The sequence below is a fragment of the Phocoena sinus genome, chromosome 4, assembly GCF_008692025.1.
Source record: "Phocoena sinus isolate mPhoSin1 chromosome 4, mPhoSin1.pri, whole genome shotgun sequence".
NCBI lineage: Eukaryota > Metazoa > Chordata > Mammalia > Artiodactyla > Phocoenidae > Phocoena > Phocoena sinus.
The window spans coordinates 133692383-133714579 of NC_045766.1; the positions used below are offsets into that span (position 1 = coordinate 133692383).

Genomic DNA, 22197 nt, shown 5'->3' on the forward strand with positions numbered 1-22197 from the left:
AATTATCTTTTTTTGTTTTCTACAAGGCACTAGATTACCCCATGATAGAAGGTTGTTAATGAAGTGGAGAAAATGAAGCATGACTTTTCGTCACTTCTAAAGTTGAATTCAGTGGATATTTTCTGAGAAATATAGAAATCTAGACCTCCTTAATTTTGCCTTATTCAAAGAGATTAATATTTTTGCATTCTTACCTTTTCACTGAAACACTCAAGCAAGTCTTGGACATACCCTCGCATTTCTTGCAAAAATTTATACCGTTCACCAATACCCCCAGAAGACCCTTCTAATCTTTCAATAGCCCTGGTGGAGTCCACTCGGCTTTGCAGATGTTTCTCATGCTGCTGTCGATTTGTTTTGTGCAGTTCTTTCATGGAGTCCAACCTTAAGAACAGAAAAGGATAAATATAACACATTTACATCTGAAAGTCTATGCTGTCAGGACTCTTGCAATATTTATAATAACGCATTCAGTTCCACTATTAGAATATAAAAATGCTTGGAGTGGATCTTTTCATCTGTACTGCTCTTTTCCTCAAAAAAACAGCAGTTTACAGACGTCATATAAAGTTATTTGGTGGGCTAACCAAAATCTCACTGTTTCGTTTTTCCCCCCATATCTTGACTACACTTTTTCAGAGTCCAAGAGGTGCAAATTCAGAACTGTCTTCAACAAGATCACGGAGTGGTATTTTTAAAAACTTTTCGAGGCTTCCACAGAAGTAATCCAAGAAGGTAGCAGAACAAAGTATGAAGTCGTCTTCGGTTTAGCTTTTGAAGACAGGCCAGTGAATCTTCTTTGCCGATATTCTGCATCTGCTACCCCAGACTACATGTTGCCTGAGGGAACGGAAAGCTAGAGGACAGGTCTTTAAGAAGTTGATCTGCCCTACCTGTCTTTAAGCTGTTTCTTTACCAAATCAATAGTAACGGGAGTCATCTCATTACTGGGAGTTTTGAAAGGGACTGTATTATCTGTTTTTTGAGATTTGGCATCGGATGGTCCGTAGGCTGTGTAGCTATAAGGAATGCCATAGGATGAACCGTAAGGCATTGTCTGGTAAGTGTTCTGGTAGTACATGTTCACTTCAGTGGGCTGACTTGCTTGAACCTAGAAAAGAAATGGGATGTATATTAAAACTAGTAGCTGAAACTATGAAAAGAAAAATCCCATGCCTTTAGTGTTAAACAAACAAACAAAAAAACCCACTAACAATAAAAACTACACCCATTTTCCAAATAGTATGTAACTAAAATAAGTAATTGCAGAGCTCCTCAAAATCAGATAAAAGTAGGGCTGGATTCATTTCTAGTCCTATGCAATTACTGGATTCATTTCTAGTAACTTGCGGGGAAACAATAACAAAGAAGTTTAGAGTTAGGGACATTAAATTGTGTCAAAACACTAGCAACCAAAAAAGTTTTATGTGGTATTTCCACTGTACTACTTACTTCTATAAAATAAATTGTTACAACTATTGAGGAAGGTATTTTTCATCTACAATAAGATTTTTGCATTCCTGAGAAATCCATCTTCTACAAAATAATTTTTAAAGTCAGAAAAAAGTGAGCTCTATAGGAAAGGAACACCTTATCTGTACAGTGGTTTCCAAACTTTAAGAGCAACAGAATCACCCAGAGGACTTGTTAAACAGATGGCAGGGCCCCACCCCCAGGGTTTCTCATTCACTAGGTCTCACTCGGGAGGGTGAGAATTTGCATTTCTAACAAGCTTCCATATGATGCTGGTGCTGCCGGCTGAAGGAACAGTTAGAGAAACAGTTACCTAAGAAACCAGAAATTCTTCCATCATTTGGATGGTAAAAGGCAATATATAATATAGCTTCTTCTAACAGCTTACTGGATACATAACTTTATATAATTTTCCTCATTACGTTACTTGAATGAATGACAAAGGATCAATTCAATGTGCAATGTGTTTTTACTTTAACAAAATAAGCTAAAGTTTTTTTTAATTTCTTTTTTTAAAATTTTTGAAGTTTAATTCTTCGGTTCTTACCTGAGGGATATTAATTCCTTTTCTTATCTGCTCCTGTTCCCATCGGCTGAGCTCTTCATCTTGTTCTCCAGTTACTAAAGCATCATCATCACTCCCCTCAATACCTATAGCCAAGAGCAGCAAAGTAAATAATTCCAAAAAAACAGCGGGGGAAGAGATGCTACCCTGATATTTCACAAAAATCAAGCAAAACTATTGGCATTAACTCAATCTTACTGAAGTTAAAATGTCTATTATGATCTCTCCCGCATTTGATACTTCTGCTTTTGCTTGTTTTAACACACAGCATACCTTAAGCAAAAGGCAGTATCAATGTAACAATTAAAACCTCAGATAGGTTTCCTAACCGCTGGAAACCTAATGCCTCCTAAGAATGAAGAGCCAATTACATATATTTATGTATGTTACGTGCTTAGCGCAATACTGGTCACACAGTGCTCAACAAACACTAGCTACCAAAATCATGCTACACTTTTCAAAACATTCCAATAAGACACTTGCACCCAAGCAAGAAAAGTTCTCTAACATTAAACATAGTTAAATAAGTATAGGTACTTTTTAGTTGATTGTAGTATCAAATTATAGTTAATAGCAATGAAACAGGCTTACTGTCCCATTAAATCAAGTTACCTATCTCCTCCGCAATTTTCTGTCTTTGTGATTTTTCTTTCACAGAAAAAACGATGCGGCGTTTCTCATCATCGTCTTCATCGTCACTGGCATCATTCTCGTCTTCTCTAACAAGGCGGCCTTTACCAGGCTCACCGTCATGAGGAGTGAGATCTCCCAATTCCCGGGCCATCTGACGCTTCTTCCTTGCAGCGTGTATAAAAGCTGCATCTGGAATTTCTCCTGGAAACAAATGGTGAGGATTATAAACTATGCAATAGTAGGGAATAAAGTTTCTATTTTCTTGAAAATATGAAAGATAAGTGAATCTCCTCAAGACAACCTTGTCACAGTGATGATCTAATGTTATCTGCTGGCATCCTCGCCCCCCTTCCCAAACTGCGCCTGCAAAACAACTGATTTATTTTTAGTTTAGTGTAAATGAAAGTAAAAGTCGCTAGGGAAACTAAAAAATATGTATAATGGCAATATGTACAGGAAAGGGAGTAAGGGAAAATCCACCAAAGCACTTTTATTTTAATGCTATATTTTTTCATTTTTAAGAAGTAGACGAAAGCAATAAAATCACATATATTACTAAACCAGAAAACAAATAAAAACAAAAAAGGTATCTACAATCCTCCACGCTAAAAAACACTATTAGATTTATAGTATATTTCTCTTGCAAATAGTTTTCAGTTGACCTGTAAGCACACTGAATATATAATTCTGTATCTAATTTTTTCTTCATATTAAAACATAAGCTTTTTCCCATGTTGTTCTGCATAAACATAATTTTTAGTGGTTTACAACATTCACTCAATAAAGCATAATCTACTACATAATCAAATTAATTGACATTTTCACCTACAGTAAAAATTAATGCCTTGCTACTCTTCAAATTGTTATTTAAACAGCTATGTAATATCCCATCATGTAAATGCACCTTAACTTACTAAGCCACTCCTCTCCTGCTAGACATTTTCTAAATGTTGCTCATTGCAAATAACGTTGCAATAAAAACATTATTTCCTTGGATAAATTTCTCGCTATGGAATTACAGGGTCAAAGACTAAGAACATTTGAAATCTACTGATTCATATTGTCCAACTGCTTCCCATAAAGACTGTACCAATTAGAATGCTACTAGAACTATACACATAACTTTTCACAACTTTACAAACCCAGAGTAAGCATTTTTATTTTTTTTTAATTTATTATTATTTTTTGGCCACCCTGCGCAGCCTGTGGGATATTAGTTCCCCGACCAGGGATTGAACCCCGGCCCACAGCAGTGAAAGTGCTAGGGAATTCCCACAGAATAAGTATTTTTAGATTATATAATGAGTTAAATGGTTCCTCTTCATAATTTAAATTTGCCTACTAAGCATTTCTTTATTCAAAAGCTGATTAGCCAGTGAATATATCTACAAATTATTTCTATAAAAGTTAAAGAAAAAAAAAGTGTGAACATAAAACTAGCAGCAATTGCTTTTGGTAGCAGTTCTTAAAAAAGTTAAAATCTTAATCTGAAATACATAAAAGAAGGACTTTAGTACCATTTACCTGAAGCCCTACATTTGCTTTGATAATAAAACGGCCTGTCTGAGAATGAACTTGGAAAGTTGGGAAGTTTCTCGTTTTCTTACTTTCTGTATTTGCAAAATGAAACAACCTGGCTTCAAAGAGGGATGTCATAAGAAACACCACTTTGCTAACTCCTTCCTTAACGACCACCTTTACAGACAGCTCATTCTTGAGGGCTTACTTCAGTTCTAAGGAGAATTTGCAAGTACACACCTGGACGGAGAACATTCAAAGAAGATAAAGCATTTGAAAAGGCTCCGGCAGCCTTTGGCTTTTCTTCCTCCTTCTCGCTTTCCATATCCATTTCATCTTCCCCGTGTTCACTGATGATAACTCCATCTTCTTGACTGGTGTCCTTAACATGACCTGTTTTGTCCAAAGGAGGTTCGCCTACATTTTTGAAAAAAGTAATAAAATATATCTAAAACAAGATCCATAAATTAAGGAGTCACTTCTAAGGCAATTATGGGCTCAATTCATTAAAGCCTGAACTATTTTAATTGTTTATAAAAAACTAAAACCACTGATGTGTGAAAATGAATAACCACAATGAACACAATTGGGAGGGAACAACAATACAGGGGACGCAGGGATGCATGAGGCCTGCCCAATCGCTACCTTTAATTTTTTTTTTTTTTTTTTTTGCGCTACGCGGGCCTCTCACTGTTGTGGCCTCTCCCGTTGGGGAGCACAGGCTCCGGACGCGCAGGCTCAGCGGCCGTGGCTCACGGGGCCCAGCCGCTCCGCGGCACGTGGGATCCTCCCGGACCGGGGCACGAACCCGCGTCCCCTGCATCGGCAGGCGGACTCTCAACCACTGCGCCACCAGGGAAGCTCGCTACCTTTAATTTTATCAAAATTTTACTAGTTTATCAAAACTAACTGTTTCTCCCTCTAAACTCTCATAGGTAACTGTTCAAACCTCTTGGAAGCATTATTTCACTTTACATGTCAGTATTTCGTTAAACTCTAAGCCCACTTGACGCAGCTTTCTATCAAGAACAAAGATTACAGACCAGATAAACCTCTCTGTAATGAACACTTTATGGGGTATCGTCTTAGTTCACAGCCATTTGTCACCCATCGTCTGAAGGGTTGAGACCCAAAAGTCACATTTACACTGTGTAAGCCCCTGACCCCATTGCCATGACTGAATGTTTAAGAGTGGATGTGTGACTAAACTTGATTTTTCTGGCAATCTGGAATTGGGACACAGAGACTAGGTGGCACTAAAAACCATATGCAAACTAGGAAGGGAGTGGTGGAGTAGCCGTACTTGGCCGCGTGGACAGAGGAGAGAGCTCTCTAGTTCTCAGGCCATTCCCGAGGCCAGTTTCAAGACCGTTACAGTGGTTTACTTCACACCAAACGGTTTACTTTACTTATAACTAAATAGTCCTATTACACCCTTCCCAGGCAAAACTCAGAAAATCAGTGTTTTTCACCTTGAAGCACTGAACCTGGCAATGCACACAAGAGGCACCATGAATATAATGGAAGAGTAAAACGAAAGTTCATTCTAAATATGAAAGATAAACTTCTGTTGTTTCCCTAGCATGCTCCCCTCCCTCCCCAAAACTGCTTCAAAAGTTCTTAGTTCTTCTCAAACCATATTCTACTTCCCTAAAGAAGAGTGCTGGGGATAATGACTCCCCTCGCCCCCCAGCTTTACTGAGAAGATTTAGGTCATTCTGCTTTAAGGCTCTTTAGTTTTTTAAATTTACCATCCTACCTCGTTAGCCACAGCCTCCCTCTGAAGTGACTTCTAAGGCTACGAGATTTTAAAACTCAGTTTAATCAGATGTATAAAGATAGATGTAGTCAAGAACTACACATTTCCTTCTGCTCTCAATCTACACTACATCAATGGCTTTTATAGACGAAACAGAACTACAAGAAGGTTTACTAGATCAGATATGCCCAGATAAAGATTTCTGCAGACTTCAAAAGATTCAGTGTTTCAAATAAGTTGATAAGTATTTGCTTGTGATTGAGCAAATACAAGTCCGAAACATGGCTGACAGGTGAATTTTTGTTACTTGGTCATATATTATCCTTCCAGACAGCTTTATAAAGAGATGCTAACTAACCTTTTCTAGGCTCCTTTTGTGCCTCAATTTCTTTGACTACTACTTTAAGAAACTTGCTGTCACAAATATTCTCTCTACTTTGAATGATTTTTTTTTAGGTTTGCAGCTGTTTTATTTATAAGTATACATTTAACACAAGGAAATAAACACTGATATATGGAAGTCTAGTTAATAGTAGTGTAACTATGTATCATTTGGATGATTACATGATTTTAAACAACAAACTACACTGAAAAATTAATGCGATAAAATTCTTGGTCATAATATTATGAAGAATATATAAACTGAAGTTATGATTGCTCCAAATTTGAAAATGGAAGTGAACTCATTTGGACAGATTCAGAGTTTAACATAATCTGAAAGGAGGTGGGGGTCAGGCTCTCCCTCTCCTCTCTTCTGTCTACAAAGACACACAGGCTTCTCTTTAGCAAAAGAACTTCTACTTGATCCCAGTTGTTTCTCTACCGTCCTTTCCTTCTCCCTCTGCCAAACTTCCCAAAGCAGCAGTGCAGAGCTGCTACCCACCCCTTCCTCACCAATTTGCATGCCTCAACCCTGGCAAACAGCCTTTGATTTCTCCCATTCCAAGCTCACCAACTAACCCAAAGGCTGCAGCCACGGCTAATTCGTACAGTATCACTGAGCAATTTAGTAAAAGATGTTCCTTCCTCCAAACAGGCACAGAGCTTGGCAAGTAAACTAGCCTCTTTTTTCCTCCGGAAAAAAACACAGCAACCCTGCCAATAGCCCTTCCTCAGCCCTTATTTTTCCTGACCTTTCTGATACTATTTCACACAACTGACAATCATCATCTTGAAACTTTCCTATCTTTTCTCCTTTGGACTTTATGATTCTTTTTATCTCTTCAGCAAACCCTCTTCTCTATGTGTATGCTTATTACAGGTAGAAGTCTTTGGTCCTCAGGAATTTTTCCTTTATGCTACTCCCTCATCAACTCCATTTACTCTGGGTTTAATTATCACCTCAATGAGCACCATATCTAAATCTACATCTCCAACTCTTCACTGGCCGTTTCCACTCAAATTCAAGTTTAAAGGTAAACTCATTATTTTAGGAATATCACAAAAGTAGACTGATACTACCCTTGTTTTCAAGGTAACGCACCTCTGCCTGTCTAAGGAGGGCTGGGGTAGGAAAAGCCTGGGATTGTGATTTGATGAATGAGCAGATCTACAGAGCGCCACCACTTCAGGGATGACGATCTATATAACACAGAGGCTCCACCTTTGGGGAGGACATTAATTGAGTTATTGGGTGAGTAGGAAATCCGTTATATGAAAGTAGAAGATAGAAGAGGTCACAGAAGGTGGCTTCAAAAACCTTGTACTTGCTTCAATTTCTTAACCCAACAGTAAATGGTCCTTTCTCAGTTCTCACTTTTCCTGACCTTCCTTGTTCGATTTCATCGTACACAGCTGGTTCTCAAGAGATCTGGAAAAAATGAAGCAGCTTCCTAGAGTCAAAAATAATCAGTTCCCCTAAAAACCCTCCTCCTCCCACCTGCATTCCCTATTTCTGTATATCATACATAATTATTATCTCAGTCACCTGGCACAAAAGCTCAAATCTGACTATTTCTTTTAAATCCAACAGCTGACTCATACATTAGGTCTACCAATTCTTCCCTTGCAATACTTCTCATATCATCTTTTACTATTTCTTTTCCCACACCCACAGCAAACATTTTTAACTCATCCACAATTTCCCACTGAGTCAGGAAAAGCCTCCGTCTTGCTCAACTGAGACCTTTTTAAACCCACTACTAATGGATTAAAGCTGGCCCTTGCTTTTAAACTGCTTTAGGCCTCCAATCTCTCCCCGTGCCAATCCATGCTGCATGCTAACACCAGGTTAAGATTTCAAAAGGCATTCATCATGTCGGCATCTTGCAGCCCACTGAAACAGCAACCCTAAATCCCTTACTAGATAGTAAACATCCTTCACATTCTGTCAGCAACGTACCTTTCACCCTAAACCTCCGCTTCCTCCACAAATCGTCTACTTTGGCCTGTCAGGCATACTTGCTCTTTTCCAAAACAGCCTAGGTCACATTAATCTTTAATATCCCCATAGCTCCCCTAGCCTTTGGTATTTAAATTATCAAAAAGCCGGCTTCAAATTCCACTTTATCTAGGAAGCATTCCTTCACCCACCTCTAAAAAAAAATGTAGTTAACCTTCACCGGACACTTTGCCAAATACTGGGTCCAGTTATACATTTAAGTGATGCTGTCTCCAAAATAAGATTGCAAATTTGAGATATAAGGACATACTTTTCCACATTAAGCATATAGTGGAGAACTGGGAAATAATAATTCTATCTTTAATTCCATAAAATAAAAATATTTCCCTAAAGCACGTGCAGTCATATTAGCATATTATAATGGAACCACTTTCCTAAGGACAAATAACTGCTTAAAAATTTTAACTTAGATTGTGAGAGGACGTGAGAGATGTCTGTACAACGCAGGCAGGGGCCACACACTGAGGAGTCTTTATCTGTGTAGCTGATAAGGTTGCTGAATGGGAGTATTATCAACATTAGACTTAGGGCATTCCTAAAAGTTCTCTAAGAGTTAAGCCAACTGTGTAAATAACACCAAAGGAATCGAAAGCTTGTCTCTACAAAATACAAGTACGGGAATTTGCACAGCACTCCTTCAAATAGGAATAAACCTGTATCTCAGGTTTAAGTGCGAAACCTCCCTTCTCTGTTCAACAGCAGTTGGAACACTAGTAGGAAAATTGGGAGACAATTTAGTCATTGCAGCAGAAACACTCCTGTGGTTCCGTCTTTTTAAAAAATGCATTTACAATGCAATTGTGTTATAATTAAAAGAACTGTATCGTTACTCAATTTGTACCCTTGACAACGACAAAGTCAACTGAACAAGTTCACTATATATACCAAATCCATTCAAACCCTGTGAGAAACAGTTTCATTTTGTCATTTCAAAAGAATCATATTCGTTTGGTACTCACTGTCAGCTGATGAGTTGATTTCTGTCTTAATCTTCGATTTTTCAAGATCTTCTTTATATTCTTTCTTAAGCAATTTTACTATCTTTTTGCTATAACTTGATTTCTTCACTTTGAAAACTTCTTCACTTTCTTAAAAAAAGAAATTAAACGAAGTCTGTAGTAACCATTTTCAGACAGTGTTTTCCATTCTAACTTTCAAATTTTTCCAAATATATACTCATACAAGCCAAATCATTACATAACTTGAAATTATTTCAAATCTGTAATAGGTTCTCAAAAACTGAGTCAACTTCATAAGTTAATCTGGAATAATGCCAATTTGAGACTTTTTAAAAGGCAAAACACATGTAACTGCAAAAAATTTTCCTGTGTCCTACTGTCTTCCTTGAATCATCTATTGCAGGAGGAAGAAAAATTCATTGGAAAAGCACCTGATTATCACATTATTAAGGTATCCAAAACAAAACATCCAAAATCAAAAGGTGCTAGTTTACAGAGCTGTCAAATCCGAGTAACTCTACATTCATCACAAACTGACATACTGTTATTTCAAGACTAAGCTGAGAGCTAATCACTTCTCAAAAATAAGTTTTGATGACGTATCCATCATCCTTGATTTGAAAACTTTAAAAGTCAAACGCAAACACTTTGCCAAGTTGTCCCTGTATCATTAAAAACAAGAATGTGCCTGTACTCCTCTCAAACTTAAGATAAAAAACAACAGGAAAGCCAAAGAGAAACTGCCTATTACTGGAAACAAGAAAGCATCCCGCATCGAGATGCTTCATAATATGGACTTACTTGGGTTATATAAACACACACTCAACAATTCGGGAGGTAAAACGGTTTAAGATTTAAGGCTCATTTACGATCAGAAATCTAAATCCACTGTAGCCTGGCCCCTCACACCAGACTGGATAAACTGCCCTGAAATACCATTACACTCTCTCTCTTCATTGTCCAAATGTCAATGCGAGGAAGGCCGCACATCTGTACCCCTGTTTACTTTTACGGATAAACTGAGGCTCCGCGATCGCAAGGGACTGGCCCCAGGTGACTCAGAACCAGAGCTTCAACTCCGGGCGTCTGTTCCCAGACCGAGTACTCCTTACACACCCGGCCTTCCCGGTCAAGGATGTCTAACCAGGACGAGAACGGCAAAAGGGGTGGGCACGGTGACCTACAGAGGGCTCAGAGAACGTACCAAGAGCAGTCTGGGGACCTGACTCGAGTTCTCCCTAAAACACACCCGCCAGTTAAAAGCAGCAGGACAGGGAACACTGAATTTCCACTTGAAAAACCCAGAATGACTGATCTGAGATCCAGGAATAGGAGATGCACGGGAGGACGATGAGAAGGAGGCGGTAGTTAAGAAAAGGCTGGTGGCGGCGCGGGAACACGTCCCCAGCCAGAGCAGAAGGCCGGAGGCGGGGACAGTGTGCAGCGGGTCGGGCGGGAAGAGGCTCCGTTGCCGGGGGCTGAAGCTGGGAGCCCAGAGAATGCGGGGACTCGAGGTGGATGCGCGGGGTAGGGATGTCGGGATCTGGGAGGTCGAAGCGCGAAGGTTACCTTCGTCCTCATCCTGGAAGCTGAGCAGGCTGGCCCGGGGCACCTCTTTGTTCTCTCGTGGCCTCTTGCGCGGCTTCAGCCCGTTGCCGGGCTCCGCGCCTCCCGGGAAGCAGCCCCCGGCTTCAATCCCGGGGCCCGAGGTCAGCGCGGAAGGCGGAGGCAGCCCCGGGCCCAGCAGCGACTCCCCCCCGGGGGCCCTGTCGCCGCCGCCGGGGCCCGGCTCTTCGCCGGTGCCCGGCGGCGGCAGCAACGGCGGCGGCTCCTGCTCCTCATCGCGTTCTCGCTCCTCCTCCTCCGAGTCATTCCGCTTACGCACGTTCACTCGCCGGGCCTTTCGGAACATTCCCGCGGCCCGCACGTCTGTCTCCCACCGGCACTCGCACCGCGGCCCCGGCAGCGCAGAACTCGCGAAGGCGCACGCGCACTCCCCCCAAGCTTCAGCCGAGTCGCGTCTTCCCTCCAGCGACAGTGCCCCCCTGAGCGCGCTTGCGCTCCCGCTCTCAGTACTTGGGGAGAACTCCGCGCCTCTCGCGATAACATCAGCTTTTTGCACTGTCCTCTGTCGGCGTGGAGGATTATCGGCATGGAACTCTGAGACGTCGGTGCTATCCGACGGGTCACAAAGAGGATCATAGAGATTAGAGGACAGAGTAAACCCTGCTGTCCCTCAGCCCAGGGAGCTGCAGTGCGCCTTCTGCACTTACGTAGTCACGCGAGGAAACGTCCCGCCAAGCGCAGGGAGGGGCAAATAGAGAAGGAGGAGGAGGGGAAGGAGGAGGGGAAGGAGGAGGGGAGGGAGGAGGGGAGGGAGGAGGGGAGGGAGGGAGGGAGGGAGGAGGGGAGGGAGGAGGGACGGAGCCAGAAGGGGAAGGCAGGTTTGGCGAGGGAAAGTGCAATCCTGAGGGTGGGATGTTACTCTCGAGACTGCATTGAGGTGTGGTATGATAATTATAACTAACTCTACTGAGTAGCACTTCGTATTTCTACAGCTTTATGGCTATCGAGCACTTTCAAAAACACTGAATCTCATTTAGGATAAAATGTTCCTTGGCCTGATATTTTAGCCACGTTCCCTCTGTTACAACGAAAGCAAAAGTGTTTTTGGTGTTTTCGAAAGAATGCCAGGTTTGCTAGCAGTTCCGAAACCTGGCTGATTTCAGAAACAAACGGAAGGAAAAATCGACTTGAGGGTTGGAGATGGTTGTGACACATTTCAGACTTGTGTCACACAGTAACAATCTTAACTGCCAAGGGCGGAACCGGGTATTTGACTTTGAAGTGGAACTCACCTGCTTTCTCATTGTGCCACCAAATGTAGGGCCTTGTCCTTCACCTATGTGCATATATGCGAATTTTCTTGTCTCAAAATTCAAAAGGTAACAAGGGGCATTCATTCATATAGTGAAAAAAGCCCACCCATCTCTAGAAGCCTTCCAGTTCACCAGCAATGTTAAAAGTTTCTTATGACCCTCCAGAGATATTCTATGAACATAAAAGAAAAGATGTATATTTTATGAATTAGCCTTTTTACACAATGTGCAAACAGTGCATTTTTAGTCTAACATAAATTGGAGATCAGTTCATATCTGTTCATAAAACGTCTCTTCTAATACCCACGTGCATAGTGATCCACGGTTAGACTGTACCATAATCTATTTAACCAGTCCCATTAAAAAATTGGTATTGCTGTTATTTCCAGTCTTGCTGTAATAATCAATGCTGCAATGAAAAGCTTCGAAAAATGGTCACTAGTAGGATGAACTAGAAGTGGAATTGCTAAATCCAAAGATGTGCGTTTGTAATTTGGCTAATTCTAAGTTCTTTATAGCAGCTGTGCCAGTCTGCACTCCTACCAAAGTGCCTACTTGCCTACACCATCCTGTCAAAATTTCACTTGAGATTTAAGTTCCAAGTTGAAAAAGATCCCAAGCTCAAGAATTTCTATATCATACACATCTGCTTCTGGTTTTCTTTGATTGGATTTGAGATCTGCCCACCCATCACTCACTTTTGGAAACTGGCAAGATGATCTAGGCTGAGAGCGTCCTCTGTAACATTTTCTTCCAGTTAATAGGGAACGTTAATAACATCTAGCTTCCATTCTACTCAAATTACTCTAAGTTCTTATATTCTGGCTATTCAGCATTGATTTAAGTTCTGATTCCAACAGTGTTTCATTGGTGAAATTGAACTCCAATTCCTATCACAAAAGATTCAAATTGTGCCTGGTCAGCCTCTAGACACCAGCTCCAGAGCCAAGAGACAGATTTGCAGTAACTTGATTAGGGTAGAGGTAACAAAGACAAGGTCCAGAGGACTTAAGGACTATGTTAATATTTTGGCTTAAAACCTCAAAAAGATCTTCCACTGTACAAGTGGTGATTGAATATGGGTAGAGAGGAGACCACTGGTCGTTTTAAAGCAAGCTAACAAATGACAACATGTATTTATAACTTTGACAATCTACCTATTCAGATAATTGAAGGGCAAAGTTAAACTCTTAGAAGTTATCTTGCTGCCACAGCAAGCCAGAGGTCCTTCTAGAGGTTATAGACCCTGTGGAAATTAAATTCCGGAAACTGAGTAGCTGCTTTAATTGCCTGTCATCCATTATATTATATGAAAATAATTATTTTATAAAATGCTCTGTGCTTTGAGTATTAAACTGACTAATTTGTTTATTGAATACAGTATGTCATCACTATTTTTTTTTTTTTTTTTGGCCATGCTGCATGGCACGTGGGATCTTAGTTCCTACACCAGGGGTTGAACCCGAGCCTCCTGCGGTGGAAACTCAGAGTCTTAACCACTGGACCTCTAGGGAAGTCCCAAGTGTGTATCACTATTTAATGTTGGAGTGCTTTTAGTATCTGGGAAGACAAAGACTGCTTCCTAAGAACTCTTACATCCATCATTTTGTTTGAATCAATCAGTTAGTTCAGTGATTTTTAAAGTTATCTTTCCAAGCAATAATTCTGATTAGTTGTGTTTTTTTTCCACCAAATTGTGACTATACATGGGTTAACTGGCCCATAAATTCAGACAAAAAAGGCAAACTGCTTTTGTTTGTTTTGTTTGCCGACTCAGACTCTATAGTCTGGAACGATATTTACCAAATGCAGGTCCATGAACCTGTGAAGTTTTCCCTAGGCAGCTGCCAGATGAGAAGAGTAAGAACAGTCTGTTCATGTAGAGTAGCCAGATGTCCTCTCTTGGGAAAAAATGGTCCTTTATTCAGAGACTGTCTTTCTCTTTCCATGTTAAGATACTGAAATCTCTTTCCTTATATGAAATAATGATGATAGTATATGGTAGTGTGTTTTTTTTTTTTTTTTTCTGTACGCGGGCCTCTCACTGTTGTGGCCTCTCCCATTGCGGAGCACTGGCTCCGGACGCGCAGGCTCAGCAGCCATGGCTCATGGGCCCAGCCGCTCCGCGGCATGTGGGATCTTCCCGGACCGGGGCGCGAACCCGTGTCCCCTGCATCAGCAGGCGGACTCTCAACCACTGCGCCACCAGGGAAGCCCTGTTTGTTTGTTTTTATACACTTATTTGGCAAACTAAAAAGTAGTGAAAGCTATGAGTCCTCCCAAATCGTTTATTTTATCTAAAAATTTTATTTGGCAGGCAAATAAGTAGTCTAAATAATAGTCTAATCTAATAGTCTATGAATCCCTGATCTACAGATTTTTCTTTTCTTCCTAAAACTATAACTCAATAATTCTGTTCTGGAAAAAAAAAAAGCTGAAGAAATCATTTAATTATTTAATTAAATTATGTTAGCCCTTGCCTTGGCGCAGACAGCTGTGCATTAACTTAAAGTAAAATGTAAGTTTCATGGGGGAGGAGATTTTATGTTTTGTTCACTGCTAGCTTGAGAGTACCTACCATAGTGCCTGGCACACAGTAGGCAATAAATATTTGTTGACTGAATGGTACTAGACATTATCTGTGTATTTAATTAGTGATAAATGTTTTACCCTATGTTGATATAAATCAATATTTTCAACAGTTTACATCTCTTTATTCTCAAAATAAGATCACAAGACATTTGTTATAAGTTACTGGGTAGATTAGTTCTTAAAGTAGTTATAGATACCTCCCCCTCTGCCTTTGGGAACTGCCTCCTTTGGGAGAAAGGTTAAACCCCACCCAGCGAAGGCTGGAAGCCTGGTTACATTATACTGACTAGGCAAAGGATGGGGACCTGATCCAAGGTAGGCCAATCAGATTCTCCCAAGATTTTGCACTTGAAACAGAGACAATGAGTCCCTGCTTGTGGCTGGACTTGCAGTGAACTCAGAAGCTGTAGGAAAGCCATGAATTACCATGTCAATTCAGGAGCTGAGAAAGCTAGTCTGTGTAGAAGGAGAGAAGGATGAAGCAGATGTACTAGAAAGCAGAAGAGGACAAAAAGAATAGCATATGGGATTCTTGTGCGTTTCCCGGTTCCTATTCTCAACTCTTCTTAAAGCAGGACTGCCCTCCTGTCTGTGGGTTCCCTTAGATAACCCCAGAATAAATGTTTTTTGTTTGTGTGTTTTGGTTTTTTTTGCGGTACGCAGGCCTCTCACTGTTGTGGCCACTCCCGTTGCGGAGCATAGGCTCCGCGGCATGTGGGATCTTCCCGGACCGGGGCACGAACCTGTGTACCCTGCATCGGCAGGCGGGCTCTCAACCATTGCGCCACCAGTGAAGCCCTGTCTTTTTGTTTTGTTTTGTTTTGTCGTTGATGATGTTTTGTTTGTGTGCATGTTTGCTTAAAGTAGTTCAAGTTTATTTCCATTAATTAAAAACTAAGGGGCTTCATGGTGTCGCAGTGGTTGAGAGTCCGCCTGCCGATGCAGGGCACGTGGGTTCGTGCCCCGGTCCGGGAAGATCCCACATGCCGCGGAGCGGCTGGGCCCGTGAGCCACGGCCGCTGAGCCTGCGCGTCCGGAGCCAGTGCTCCGCAATGGGAGAGGCCCCAACAGTGAGAGGCCCCAACAGTGAGAGGCCCGCGTACCGCAAAAATAAATAAATAATAAATAATAAAAAAATGAAGTAGATAAAATGTAAAACACCATATAGGTACACATAGTAAGGATAAGTATTTAAAAAAAACATCTTCTACTTAGACCGGGTAATTCTATTATCATCCATTCATTCAACAATACTTATTGAGCATCTGCTATGGTCTGGGCACTATGCTAGGCAATAGGAATCAATATGAACAAGGCAGATGTGTTGTTCTAATGAACAAGAAAGGTGTGTTCTTTTACCTTCTGGATCTTTAGTTAAGTGCTGAAGACAGATAATAAAACATGTAAAAAGCCAAAAATTTATTACAATTGCAGTTAATATTATGAAGTCAATAGGATATTATAATGCAAAAACCACAGATATAAAATCATAAATTTCAATTTGATTCATTTTTTCCTTTGTGCCAATGGTCATTTAATTATTTATTTTAAAAGATTTGTTTATTATTTATTTAATTTATTTTTGGCTGAATCAGGTCTTAGCTGCGGCACGCGGGATCTTCGTTGAGGCGCGTGGGCTCTTCGTTGTAGTGCTCGGCCTTCTCTCTAGTTGTGGTGCACGGGTTCCAAAGCGTGTGGGCTCTGCAGTTTGTGGTACCCGGGCTCTAGTTGAGGCTCGTGAGCTTAGCTGCCCCGCAGCATGTAGGATCTTATTTCCCCAACCAGGGATCGAACCCTCGTCCCTGCATTGGAAGGGGATTCTTTACTACTGAACCACCAGGGAAGTCCCTGGCCGTTTAAATACCTTCATCATTAGTAAATATGGAAAGACTTCTGAGATTATGCGGAGCATTTTCCTTCAAGATGATTACAATTAGTAGCTCCAGGATGTCTCTTTTAGTAAACTTTTCTTTGAATATTTCATGCAAAATGAGGAGCAGCTGAAATAATTTTATCTGTTTAGTATTTTATACCTTCTAGTGTTAAAATGTAAAAGAGGGGCTTCCCTGTGGCGCAGTGGTTGAGAGTCCGCCTGCCGATGCAGGGAACACGGGTTCATGCCCCGGTCCGGGAGGATCCCACATGCCGCGGAGCGGCTGGGCCCGTGAGCCATGGCCGCTGAGCCTGCGCGTCCGGAGCCTGTGCTCCGCAACGGGAGAGGCCACAACAGTGAGAGGCCCGCGTACAAAAAAAAAAAAAAAAAAAAAAAGACAACAAAGTTATAAGTATCTATTCTGGGTATAAAGACAAAAGAATGTTTCTTTTTTCTGTGTTATTTAGTTTTACTCTAGGGCAGCAAAACTATACAATAAATACACAGTAACATTATAGTATGATTACAGAGGGAAGCATCAAATCAAGCTTTGAATTTTATTTTATTTTATTTATTTATTTTTTGTGGTACGCGGGCCTCTCACTGTTGTGGCCTCTCCCGTTGCGGAGCACAGGCTCCAGATGCGCAGGCTCAGTGGCCATGGCTCACGGGCCTAGCCGCTCCGCGGCATGTGGGATCTTCCCGGACCGGGGCACGAACCCATGTCCCCTGCATCGGCAGGCGGACTCTCAACCACTGCGCCACCAGGGAAGCCCTGAGTTTTATTTTTAATATTTACTTATTCATCTTTTGGCTGCATTGGGTCTTTGTTGCTGTGCGCGGGCTTTTGCTAGTTGTGGCAAGTGGGGGACTACTCTTCGTTGCGGTGCGCGGGCTTCTCATTGCAGTGACTTCTCTTATTGCGGAGCACGGGCTCTAGGCATGCGGGCTCAGTAGTTGTGGTTCTCAGGCTCTAGAGCGCAGGCTCAGCAGTTGTGGCGCCCGGGCTTAGTTGCTCCGCGGCATATGGGATCTTCCCAGATCAGGGCTCGAACCCGTGTCCCCTGCATTGGCAGGCAGATCCTTAACCACTGTGCCACCAGGGAAGCCCAAGCTTTGAATTTTTGAAAAAACTAAGTTGACTTTAAAAAATAACCTTTGTCTGATTTTAAGAGTACTACCTACATTACTACATTTTAGAAATTTAGAAAATGTAGAACAATACAAAGAAGAAAATAAGAATCACTTATAATCGTAACAGTTAATTTTTGGTGAATTTCTTTCCAGAATTGTTTTATGAACATTCACTCATTCATTCTTAGTGGCTTCAACATTCCAGTGCAATATCTACTTGGAGTTAGTTCTCTAACCTCCTGACTCTAGTCCTCCTATCATAATCATTGCATCTTGGACCTCCTCCAAGTTACTAGTGAGTTACAGGGAGTCTTCCCCAGTGAAAGCTTCACTTCCGTCCTTCTAGTTTGCTTACTCTACCTCCAGTCCAATGAACCCATCACTTTTCACTGCCCATCCTCTTGCTTCTGCCTTTGTTTCCCTCCTTATCCAGATTGGCTTTCATGAGGACCAGATTATAGTCACTCCCTTGCAACAACTTCAACTCCCTTTCCCCCTCCTGCTTTGTCGTACTCACCCAGCAAAACCCTAGTCATAATTGAGCCAGACTGTGGCCTTCTCTTTATCTGTCCCTGAGTGGCTAATTTTTCTTATTTTTTCTTAAAGTAACTATAGACTTCAAATGGACACTAAATACATTATTTTTCTTAGTAATACATTATTTGAATATGCTTCTCAGTTTCAATCAGGCAGATGACGTAGTCAAATAATGTGTAAGTTTATATGGGATTTTAATAATATAATCAGTGAGCTCAAATACATAGATAGATAGAATTTTGTACTCTCCAAAGAGTCCATTTAGTCACCTATGTCATCTGTGAGACATTTATAAATATCAGTCATTAACCTGGCTACCAAAAAAAAACCTGAACAAATTCTTCAAAATAGAGATTTTTATAGGGCACATTTTCCAACCAGAGAAAAAGTTAAATGACAAACCAAATTCAAGAAGTTGAGCAACACTTCCTAATTAAAAAAAAAAAAAAAGCCTTAACTACTTTGGAATTAATAAACCATCTTCTAAATCTCTGAATCAATGAGGAAATAAAATATACATTATCTAAACTCTAGAAATTAATAAAAATGTTATTTCCATATAAACATATATGGTACATAGCTAAAGGGGTACACAGAGAATAATGTATAACTTTAAGTTTATAATTACCAAAGTGAAAACAGAAATAAAGTATTCAGCCTCAGAAATGACAAAGGAAAGAAAAACCCAGCAAAACAAGAATATGTGGAGTAGGAATAGTCAAAGATAAAACAGTAATTAATAAATCAGAAAATGATAAAATGAATCCCAGGGCTTCCCTGGTGGCGCAGTGGTTGAGAGTCCGCCTGCCGATGCAGGGGACGCAGGTTCGTGCCCCGGTCCGGGAAGATCCCACATGCCGCGGAGCGGCTGGGCCCGTGAGCCATGGCAGCTGAGCCTGCGCGTCCGGAGCCTGTGCTCCGCAACGGGACAGGCCACAACAGTGAGAGGCCCGCGTACCGCGCAAAAAAAAATAAAAAATAAAAAAATAAATCCCCAAACATAGGAATTACAAGGAAAAACCCAAGCTTAATTAAGGAAGAATACAGAGCACACATACATATCCCCACAACTTTACATATAACCAGACACGAGGAAGAGCCGAATTAATTATGAGAAAATGTGCTATGGAACCCAGTGACAATACATTTGAAATTCTACAGAAAATGTGTATTCTAGCAAAATACAAATTTCACAACTGACTTAAGAAGAACCCAATAGCTCTTAGCAAACCAATAAGCAAAGAAGAAGCAGGAAAGACTTTAAGAGGTAAATCGACTTTGAGTTAAAGATGTGGGAATAACCATAGGTTTTTATCATTTCCTTCTCCCATCACTCCGATGAAACAATGGCAAAGCCTTAAAATGTGTAAACATATGGCAATGAAGAGAACATGAGAGAGCCATCTGCACCTTAGGGGTTTCAACAAATTTATCTATCTAGTATTTTTAATGTTCCCTTGGTCAGTTTGCTTTCCCATACCAGGAGATTATTATGTACCTGTTCTCAAAACCTTCATGCCATCCCCAACTAATAACTACATAATTCTTTACTGAAAAGAGAGAATCATCAGAGGGAACCACATCTACAAACCAACTTGCATCTGTACTGCTCTTCCTTGCCTCCACTCATGAAAATGAAAAACGTGGCCTTCTCCCTATCAAAGATGTGTTCATCAACTTGTGCTCAGAATTCTATCCCCTTAAAGCCTTCACCCTTTTGGCCTTCCTGTCTTCTGCCTCATCAACACTTTGTACTGTGTCATGCCCACCAGCATGCACACTATATTAGTAAGTCCATCCTAAAATTTCTTTTGACCACTCTTTCCAGCCACTGCTCTGTTTCTCTGGTCTCCTTCACAGCCAGACTTCTCCACACATATGTCTTCACTAACTCCAGCCCTTTTTCATGTCCCATTCATTCCTCAAACCTCTCCAATCTGAATTCTGTCCTTACAACTTCACTAACACTTCCATTATTGAGGTCACCAATGACTTACCTCTCGCAAAGCCAGAGGACCCTCCTATGTTTACCTTATTTGACCCATCAACAGCCTTCAACGGAACTGACCCCACTCTCCTACTGAAAACACTGTCCTCTCTATGGTGTGCTGGGGCTGGCTCGTCTAGCTTACAGAGCTGATCCTGATCTCCCAACTTCAAGTTCAGTGATGGCACATTGTAGCTTGAAATTGGCCACGGTAGGAGTATTTACACCATGGAAACCAGCAAATGCCTCAAATTGGACTTCTTTTTCCTTGAGAGCTGATTATTAAACATTTACCAGAACACCATTCCTTCAAAAACACCCCAGGCTCTTGTTATTTCCTTCCTCACTAACCTTGTCAACCCTTTATTGGCTCTCCTCTAAGTGATCCCTAAGTATTCAGCTGCTTTATTGTTTGATCCTGGGCCCTCTTTTGCACTCTCTTGTTAGGTGACCAAATTAAGTCCTGTGGCTTTAAATACTCTTATAGTAAGGATAATCTTAGACCTGTGACCAGTATGGATCAGGTAGTAAGCTGAAGTTGAATTCAATTAAATGACAAATAAGTATTCTCCTTTTGAGAAATTGCTCCTGGCTTGATGTAAGCCCTAATAGAGACTGAATATTTAACCATGGGACGCCAAGTGACCGTATGATCTTAGCTGCCCCAAAAACTGAAGTTATCTGATCTACTAAAAATATAATGATGGGCATGAAAAACAGCCCACTATACATGAGTGGAAGTCGTATATATGTGATTGGATGCTAGCGGTCTTGAAGACACAAGCAAGTTGAAAGAGTACTTACCTGTTCCCTGTGCTTTGTTGCTCTTACTCTTTTTTTTTTTTTTTTTTTGCGGTACGCAGCCCTCTCACTGTTGCGGCCTCTGTGCTCCGGACGCGCGGGCTCAGCGGCCATGGCTCACGGGCCCAGCCGCTCTGCGGCATGTGGGATCTTCCCGGACCGGGGCACGAACCTGTATCCCCTGCATCAGCAGGCGGACTCCCAACAACTGCGCCACCAGGGAAGCCCGCCCTTACTCTTGATGCATTGCTAACTGTCCCTTGAGCCATACCTATGACCAATTGATTAAGGAAGAAAAAATTCAAGTCTAGAACACACGTTTCCACATGATGTGCTGGCACCATCTGAAGTGGGCTCAGTAGCATTATAGCCCCAATCGGGCGTAGGCATGAGGGAAATAGTTGGTTTGGTTGTCTGCTTTGCATGGAAAGAACATGGGTAGAACTACAGATCTATTCTGACTCATTAGTAGTAATTAATGGCTTGGCTGGATCACCACTTCTCAACTGGGGCTCCTAGAGACAATTAGCCTTAATGTCCTAAGGTATCCATTTTACGTAATAAATTAACTTATCTTGTATGCATCTAGGTGTGTTCCATCTTGGGAGAATTGAGAGAATAGTCATTCAAATCATTTTTTATTTTATTTTATTTTACTTTTTTTCATTTTAACATCTTTATTGGAGTATAATTGCTTTACAGTGGTATGTTACTTTCAGCTTCACAACAAAATGAATCAGTTATACATATACATATGTTCCCATATCTCTTCCCGCTTGCGTCTCCCTCTCTCCCACCCTCCCTATCCCACCCCTCCAGACGGTCACAAAGCACCGAGCTGATATCCCTGTGCTATGCGGCTGCTTCCCACTAGCTATCTACCTTACGTTTGGTAGTGTATATATGTCCATGCCTCTCTCTCGCTTTGTCACAGTTTACCCTTCCCCCTCCCCATAGCCTCAAGTCCATTCTCTAATAAGTCTGTGTCTTTATTCCCGTTTCACCCCTAGGTTTTTCATGACATTTTTTCCCTTAAATTCCATATATATGTGTTAGCATACGGTATTTGTCTCTCTCTTTCTGACT

General features: G+C 41.2%; 1 protein-coding gene across 2 annotated transcripts in view; it reads right to left on the reverse strand.

Moving 5' to 3' along the window:
* The window catches only part of PAXBP1 (PAX3 and PAX7 binding protein 1), a 35912-nt gene extending 24527 nt beyond the window's left edge, over positions 1 to 11385 (reverse strand). The window contains exons 1-7 of one of the 2 annotated variants that reach the window (XM_032630129.1): positions 10878 to 11369; positions 9309 to 9437; positions 4430 to 4606; positions 2651 to 2872; positions 2021 to 2124; positions 894 to 1111; positions 195 to 384 (exon numbers count right to left, since the gene is read on the reverse strand). In XM_032630129.1, the coding sequence (XP_032486020.1) occupies positions 195 to 384; positions 894 to 1111; positions 2021 to 2124; positions 2651 to 2872; positions 4430 to 4606; positions 9309 to 9437; positions 10878 to 11220 (1383 nt within the window). In that variant the 5' untranslated portion in view covers positions 11221 to 11369. Of the gene's footprint in view, positions 1 to 194; positions 385 to 893; positions 1112 to 2020; positions 2125 to 2650; positions 2873 to 4429; positions 4607 to 9308; positions 9438 to 10877 lie in introns of both variants that reach the window. The other variant, XM_032630130.1, reaches the window with a different exon arrangement.
* Between the last annotated feature and the right edge of the window lie 10812 nt (positions 11386 to 22197).